The sequence below is a fragment of the Tupaia chinensis genome, unplaced genomic scaffold, assembly GCF_000334495.1.
Source record: "Tupaia chinensis unplaced genomic scaffold, TupChi_1.0 Scaffold143921_1, whole genome shotgun sequence".
NCBI lineage: Eukaryota > Metazoa > Chordata > Mammalia > Scandentia > Tupaiidae > Tupaia > Tupaia belangeri.
The window spans coordinates 850,596-859,200 of record NW_006203772.1 but is presented as its reverse complement, the minus strand read 5'-3'; the positions used below and the strand labels follow the sequence as shown (position 1 = coordinate 859,200).

General features: G+C 48.2%; 1 protein-coding gene across 1 annotated transcript in view; it reads right to left on the bottom strand.

Moving 5' to 3' along the window:
- Positions 1 to 8,605, bottom strand: part of PIPOX (pipecolic acid and sarcosine oxidase) — a 17,829-nt gene that overhangs the window by 2,989 nt on the left and 6,235 nt on the right. Inside the window, exons 3-4 of the mRNA XM_006165468.3 lie at positions 876 to 1,089; positions 428 to 610 (exon numbers count right to left, since the gene is read on the bottom strand). Coding sequence (XP_006165530.1) covers positions 428 to 610; positions 876 to 1,089 — 397 coding nt within the window. The remainder of the gene's footprint in view (positions 1 to 427; positions 611 to 875; positions 1,090 to 8,605) is intronic.

Here is an 8,605-nt window from a genome sequence, read left to right as displayed (position 1 = left end):
CCCCCCCGGAGAATGGCCACACTGCAATCCCTTCTCCTCCATTCTCCTCTCAGGGTCCTGGGCATGCATGCACTCACGCCCAGCATGAGGTTTAAGCCATCAGGTCCAGAATTCAAACTGCAGTCGGCTACACGGCACTCCAGTGACATAAACATTATGCTATTTGCTGGTCTTTTGAATGCTTACTATAAGCCAGGCCATCCCCTAAGGGCTTTAGATATGTCATATAATTGAATTTTGCCACTGCCCTCTTAGGTAGTTATTACCTTACCCCACATAATACAGTTGATAAAACTGAGGCTCGATGACGAGACCTAATTTGTTCAAGGTCATCCACTAGCAAGTGGCAGATCTAGGACTGAAATTCAAGCCCATGTGGCCCCAAGGCCTATTCTTTTATGCACCAGCTGTCCGCCTCACCCCCTACCTGCAGGGGGAGCTCAAGTCCCAGAGGACCGAGGAGCCGGTTGGTCCAAGGACCTGCTGTGATGACCAAGCTCTTGGCTCGGTAGCTCCTGGAGGTGGTTTTCACCAGGACTGGTAACCCTGGTTTGATCTCTATCACCTTCTCTCCATCACGCACCGTGCCTCCTCGCTGGCGAACCACGCCCTGAAAGGACAGGACAGAGGAAGGCGTGTTAGCTGTGCAAGTGGCGCACCCTGGTAGACAAAGAGCCTTCGCCGAAGGCAGAAGACAGCACAGAACCCAGAGCCCCTCTCCCACATCGTCAAGGCCAGCAGGGTCTATGGACAGCCCTGCCCCAAGGTCATGACAGGGCAGTAAGGCAGCGGCCCTCGTCCAGCAAGGGGTCCCGGAGCAGGCCGACCAAGTCCCAGGAGGCCTAGAGCAAGGCTCTGATTGGGAGCCAGACCACCTGCAGGGCTCTGAGGGCCTTGTCTGCGTAGAGAACTCCTCCACACATTTCCAGAAGTCCCACTTCTCCTCTGCTCATCCGAATATTTGGGAAACGTTGCTTCAGTTCTTCAGATGAAAGGCACTGGTGTTCCACCCGCTGCCTGGACAGAGTGGCCTGGATTGTCTTCAGTTCTGGGTTCTCCTTCATTCCCAGCAGAAGTAGTCCAGTCTGCCTGTTAAAAAATAAAAGAAAAAGAAAAAGAAAGCCATCTGGGTGAAGGTATGTGTCAGGGCCTGGGGCCGTTTGCTCCTTTTCCTCAGCAAGGATCCCAGGGCCAGGCACAGTCATGGAGGGGAGTGAGGGCCTCGCCTTCAGAGGATGGGTAGAGGCTCTAGACTCCGTCCCAAGTCAGCCGGTCGCCAGCCCAGGCCGAGTCTGCCCTGGCCTTTCACCATGTTGGTCCCACCTCGAAATCCATGCTGCTCTCCAGCACAGATCCTGAGTCCTCTTTCTTCTTTGTTAGTTTTTCTTTTCTTCCTTCCTTCCTTTTTTTTTTTTTTTAGTTTGCTAGAGGGCATATGTACCCTCCAGAAAGAGACAGAGAAAATGAGAAAGCACCCCCCCCCCAGGGGAGGCCATAGTACAATCCCTTCTCCTCCGTTCTCCTCTCAGGATTCCGGGCACACATGCGCACATGCCCAGCGTGTGCTCCAGGATGCAAACCAGGTTGTCAGTCTCATTTGATCCAGCTGCTTTAACCACCATGCCACTGGCTGGCCCTCCTAAGTCCCTTTTCATCTCCGGGAGGAACTTGCAGGAGGTCGGTGTCCGACCTGGTTCGTGAGTCTTCCCTTCCTCCTGTCACTATTCTGCTCTCTCTCTCCTCCCCGCCTGCCCGCCCCATGCCACCCTCTGCTCTGTTCCCTTCCTCTTTCCCCTTTTATGGTCATGTCCTGTTGTGGCCTTTCTTGTTGTCCGTCTGTCTCTCCGTCCCTCCTCAGAGGCCGCTCACTGTGAGAAGGGCTGGAGGCGGGAAGCCTGGCTCTGCTTCTCGTCCTGGTCTCACCTTGATGGGACCTTGGTCTGGCTTCTCACCGTTCCACGCCCAGCGTCCTCCTTGTAACACGCGCACGTTGGCCTGTGGGTGCTTCCACAGTGGGCAGCACTCCCCTCCCCCCACCCGGGGCCTGTGGAAACATCAGGGGCCATTTCTGTAGTTGTCGCAATGTCTGGGGAGGCCAGTTGCATTTAGGGGGCAGGAGTCAGGAATGCTAAGCCTGCAGTGCTGGAGAAGATTGTGCCCCAAAGGCCGATGGTGCCCTGGGGCAGTAACCCCTGTGGATGGTCTCTTTGGGCTCCAACTACAAAGTCAGCGATTCTATGATTTCTTTTCTCCCCATACCTCCCTCTAAGCTTCCCCCTCCCTAAAGGAGTGAAAGTTGTTTCTCTTTAAAGTGTCCTGCCTTTTGTCACAAGAGACTAGAGCTCCCTTGGGGAGAAACTGATCTAAACAAGGGAAGGGTCACCCGGGCCCTTGGGACCGTTGCTGTGGCCCCCCTCGGTTTCAGCAGCCACAGTGACCAGCAGCAGCCTGGTACATCCCTCAGGTACTGCATATAAAGCTCGTAATAGCCTATAATGGAGTCTCATGGATATTACATGCTTCCAAATCCCACATTATCTGGTTGGGGGGATTAAAGAGAAGATTGGGAGGGGGTAGGGACACATTGGGCCCAGGGGCTGGTGTCAGTACACAGAGCCGCGCAGCGTGCCCAATCCATTTGTCATGGCCCCCGCCTACCCAGCATTCACCACTGGTGAGATAGCGACGCGGCCCGCCGCTTCAAAGCGCAGCAGAGGAGAGATGCTGTCGAAATCCCCACTAGCCGGCAGATGGCCTTTTTTCTGTGGCCTCCACAAGGACTTCAGAGTGGTTCTCAGGTAATGAAAACTTGCCTGGCAAACTTCTTGGGCAACAAGATAATTAAGAAGTTAGCTGTATGTCCTTGAATCCTTTTTACCCCACAGGGTTCAGGTTGGATAGGATTCTGGGAAAGACCTGGCGTAATCCTCAATATTATGTCAGATCCCTGGCTCAGAAATTCCAGAGCAGAATATTCTTTTTAAAAAAATAATTATTTCTTTAATTTTATTAGTTATTATCATTTTTTAAAAACTGACCAGACAGAGAGAGAGAGAAAGGGAAAGTGAGAAATCAAGTTGCCAGGTCTGGGACTTGAACTACAGTCAAATGAGTGGGAGTCCAACACCCTAACCACCATGCCACCTGCCGGCCTCCCAGAGCAGAATATTCTAACCCCTGCCTGTAAGGTAACAGCCCTGATCTCTCATGTACTCTGAGATTTCCTTTTCCTCTTTCTGCTCTCTCCCTTTCCTTCCTTCTTTCCTTGAAATAAGAACTCCTCTTATAGAAATGCACCATATAGGAAAAATTAATCTATGCCAAGACAATGGGCAAATCTGTCGAATTATGAAATGCCGAGTGACGTTCTAATTCCCAGGCCGTGCTGTGGCGGATGAAGCGGGAACTCCCCATCCCTGGGAGTAATCAGCGAGCTGATTCCACCGGTGAATGTAATTGTGCCGATTGTAATCATTTTGCTCCAGCTCTCTGCCCCTGTGGCATTTATTCCTTAGCCCAGATATTGATCTAACAGTGGGAAATTTTCCATCTGAATCTGAGATGCTGGACCCTCCCCTGGTCCAAAGACGCGTGTGGGAAATTCTCATTTTCTATGGATCACAGCTGAGTTATTTGGCCTAAGGGAAACTGTGCACTGCTGGAGAAACGCCTTGGATTGGAGAGAGATTTTTGACCATTAAGAGCAAATCGGAAATAAATGTAAAACACTGCCTGGAAATGCAAAGGCCTGTCATTATGGGAGATAGGTGTGAGGCTCCTATGGGAAATGCTTAGAGAATTGGAAATCAGTCAATCAAAACCGGGATGGGAGAACGGGCCTTTCCCCCCAGTATGAAGATAGATGACTTCCATGGGCAGATTGAAAATCATTTAAGTGCTTATTTTCTTAATGGCTTTTCCTAGATCCCAATAAATAGGCAGCTCATTCTGCATCAATTTCTCACCCCTGTGCTCTGCCTTCCCCCCATTTTCTGCCCAGACCTCAGATACAAACTTTCAGATACAAAGTTTGGGAAGGCGAAGGGCAGGAAGAGACTAGGGCATCTGCAGGGAGAAAAACAATCCGGAAACGATTGGTAGAACTGATCTTAAAAGAAGGGCTTGGGAACCAGCAGTTAGCGTAATGGCTATGTCACTGGACTCCCATGTAGTCGACCACGGTTCACGTCCCAGACCCGGTGGCTTAAAACTCACGCCGGGCGCGTGTGCGTGCATGCCCAAGATCCCGAGAGGAGAATGGAGGAGAAGGGATTGCGGCGTGATCATCCCCCCGGGCGGTGATTTCTCTTGCTGGCGAAGGCCCGCCCCCTAAGGGGGAAAAAAAAAAAAAAACAACTCCCCAAAAAAAAAAAAAAGGGCTTGAGGGAAGCAGTTAGCGTAATGGCTATGTCGCTGGACTCCCACATAGTAGACTGCGGTTCGCATCCCGGACCCGGTGGCTTAAAACTCATGCCGGGCGCGTGGGCATGGGTGCCCAAGATCCCGAGAGGAGAATGGAGGAGAAAGGATTGTGGCGTGACCATCCCCCCTGGGGGGTGATTTCTCGCTTTCTGTCTCTCTGTCTCTGTCTGGCGAGCGCACGCGCCCTATAGCGAAAATCTCTCCAAAAAAAAAAGGGGGGGCTCGAAGGGATGCCAGGGAACCTAGAAAAGAGTGCAGCTTGCAATCCCCAGAAAGCCCATCAGCGGGGTTGAGAGCATTAGGCGTGAACTCTGCCTTCCTCCTGACCCCACTTTGATCCAGCTCTAGGAAGAGGTCATTGAAGATTCCTCCCAATGGCCTTATTGACTCCTCCACGGTCCAACTAAGGGGACACGATGTGAGGAGTTAGCGATAGAGGATTTCCACCAGCTCCCAGGGCAGGACAAAGTGCAGGATGGATCGGGGAGGAATCCAGAGGGGAAGACAGCTCTCCCTGCTTCTGCCACCACCACCCCCATCCCAGGCTCCAGTGTTTCCTCTTTGGGCTAAAAGTGCCAGTGAGCCAGAGTCACCTTGGGGAAGGGACACGGATGAAGACTGGTAATGGCTGCTGTCTTTGTTGGGTTTTGGAGGAGCTCTGTACGTTTCATCTTCCGCTCAGTGGGCCGAGGTGGAATTGGTTAACAAAGACTGCTCCAGGGAGGGGATGTGGCTGACAAGCCAGACACTTCGCAGACACAGGAAGCAGCAGCTGCGGAGGGGGCCACCAGGTTCTGCCGGCAGCTGTACTGCCTACGGCTGTGATCTTGTCTGATATTGTCAGCTAAGCAGGGGCAGCCCAGTTCAGGCGCTAGATAGGAGGGCTCAAAGGGAGAAGGCGGGGCAGGGAAGAGCCGGCCACAGAGCTGGGCTTTGCTGCTGGTGTCGGCATCCTGGCCGTGCACATCACAGAAGATTCAGACCTTGTCATCTGACACATGTGTCATTGTCCCCAGAATATATGCAAATATTCCGAGAACACCCATGTTTAGTATGCTGCTATCACAGGAGCAGAACAGAATAAAATGCATTAAACAACTACTTTCACTACCAATTCCTAAAGGTTTTTTTTTTTCTTTTAATCATCATCAAATGGCACTAAGTGCACTCCTATCTGTCAGCTATTTTATAGTTGTGTGCTGATTCTCCTAGAAGAACCTGGGGAGAAGTCAGAACCACAAAGATGGTGAATCACTTAGAAAAATCAGAATTAGGCGTAAAAGCTAAAGGAATTGGAATGGCTTTTTAGCCCAAAGGTAGAGCTGTATTGAGATATCATTCTGAGAATGGGAAGTACCTGTTCTGTGTCCCTACCAAGTATAAGAACCAAATGAATGAGCATGCCTGATAAATGAAGTTAGCCATAAGAAAGTACTTGTTAATAGTAGAACAGTAACAATGATGATAATACGCAGCACACTGTAGCACTTTAGAAGATTTTAAAGCACATTCACATTACTCTTCATTTTTCATAATTGGGGCTGTGAGGTATGGAAATGGTCGTTCAGCAGGGCTATGGTATGTGCCTGTCCTTACATGTACAGTAGCAGTCTTTTGACCTGGCATGCTTTGGGGACACAAACTTCTTTGGAGACAGGGGAATGGAAAAGGTAACTAGTCTGTGATATTCTTCTAGACCAGGAGCCGGGGAACTACACCTCTGGATTAAATCTATCCTTTTGCCAATTTTTGTCTGACCCATGAGCCGAGATGGTTTTCATATTTTTAAACGGTTGCTTTTTTTTTTTTAGTTTTAATTTGCCAGCGGGCATGTGCACCCACCAGAGAGAGACAGAGAAAGACAAGGAAAGGAAGAAAACACCTTGCAGACCAGCAATTGGCAATTGGCATAATGGCAATATGGACTCCCATGTAGCTGACCGCAGTTTGAGTCCCAGACTCGGTGACTTAAACTCATGCCAGGCGCGTGTGTGTGCGTGCCCAAGATCCCGGGAGGAGAATGGAGGAGAAGGGATTGCGGTGTGGCCATCCCTCCTGGGGGGTGATTTCTCACTTTCTGTCTCTCTGGCGAGCATACATGCCCTGTAGCAAAAACCTCTCTAAAAAAGAAAAGAAAAAAAAATAAAAAGAAAACACCTTGATGGGGGGTGGTCATGCCCCAATCTCTTCTCTTCCGTTTCTCCTTTCAGAATGTTGGGCACACATGCCTGGCTTTATCTCAAGTTAAGTCCAAGACTTAAACCACATGGTCAAGTCATATAGGATCCAGGTGCCTTAGCTAGCACACCACGGGCTGACTCTTAATTTTTAATTTTTTTCTTTTTTTTGGTTATAGGAAAGTGGGGAGTTTATTAAAGGAGAGGGAAGGAAAAATAGCTCCCAAGAAGAGAGGGGTTCCAGAAAATAGGTTGCCCTCTTCATTTTTTTTCTAATTTTTTTTTGGAGAGGTTTTTTGCTATAGGGTGCGTAGGCTCGCCAGGGTGTAGGGGGATGGCCATGCCACAATTCCTTCTCTTCCATTCTCTTCTCGGGATCTTGGGCACGCGCACACACGCTCCTGGCATGAGTTTAAGCCACCAGGTCGGGGACTCAAACCGTGGTCGACTATGTGGGAGTCCAGTGACATAGCCATTATGCCAACTGCTGGTCCCTTTCTTCTAATTATTTTATTTAACTTTATTTAATTTTATTTTAAAAAATTGATCAGAAAAGGATGGGGAGAGGGCAAGAGAGAGAGAAAGAAAATGAGGGGCCAACAGGTGGTGTGGTGGATAAGGGTGCTAGATTCCCACATGGTCAACCATAGTTTGAGTCCCAGACCTGGTAGCTTGCTTTCTCACTTTCCCTTTCTCTCACTCTCTGTCTGGCCAAATTAAAAAATAATAACAAACGGAATTAAATAAATAAATAATTCTTTTTTTAAAAAAAAAGAGAAAGAGAGAAAAGAAAAAAAGAAAGAGAAAGAAAGTGAAAAATCCAGGTCAAGGACTCAAACTGTGGTTGACCATGTGGGAGTCCAGCACCCTTGACCACCACACCACCTGCCAGCTCCACCCTCTTAATTTTTTTTATAATTATTTCATTTTTTAATTTATTCATTCATTTATTTTAATTTGACCAGAGAGAGACACAGAGAGAGAGAGGAGTTTTGTTTGTTGTTGTTTTTCCAGTTCTCTGAGGCATGATGATAAGTTATCTACTTTCCATCTTTCCATCCTTTTCTCTTAATTTTTTTTTTTTTTTGGAGAGATTTTCACTGTAGGGCGCGTGTGCTCGCCAGACAGACAGAGAGAGACATAGAGACAGAAAGCGAGAAATCACCCCCCAGGGGGGATGGTCACGCCGCAATCCCTTCTCCTTCATTCTCCTCTCGGGATCTTGGGCACGCACGCACACGCACCCGGCGTGAGTTTTAAGCCACCGGGTCCGGGACACGAACCGCGGTCGACTACGTGGGAGTCCAGTGACATAGCCATTACGCTAACTGCTGGTTCCCTCCCCCTCTTAATTTTTTAAAAATAAAAAAAAAAGAAGAATATTTGGTGACACATAAAAATATTGTGAAATTCCACTTCAGTGCCCACAAACAAAGTTTGGTTGGAACACGTCCACGTCCACTTATTTACATCTCGTCTGTGACTGCTTTCACATAAGGACAGAGGCAGGCAGTTGCAACAGAGACCGCGTGGTCAGCAAAGGCTAAACTACTCACTGTGTGGCCACTGGCAGAAAAAAATCGCCAACCCCAGGTTAGACTAAGAAAACAAAGGGACTTCAAGGAGTTCATGGGAAGTGCACATGTAAGAAAAATTATGCATGGATTTCAAGGGTTTTTTGTTGTTTTTTTTGCACCAAACTAGACTTTTAATTCTGTTTTTCCTTGAACTTTTTAGAGTCCACTCATAGAGCAATTCTGCTATTTCCATTAATGATTTGGGACACTAACTACTCTGAGGCATCCCTCTCATCAGGTTGTGGGGAGATTAAATGAGGGTTTTGTGTGTGTGTGTGTGTGTGTGTGTGTGTGTATTGTGTATTATTTATAATGTGTGTATGTATATATATATATATATATAATGTGTATATATATTATAATATATATTATAACATACTATAAATATATATTGTATATTCTATAATATATAATATTTATGAATATATA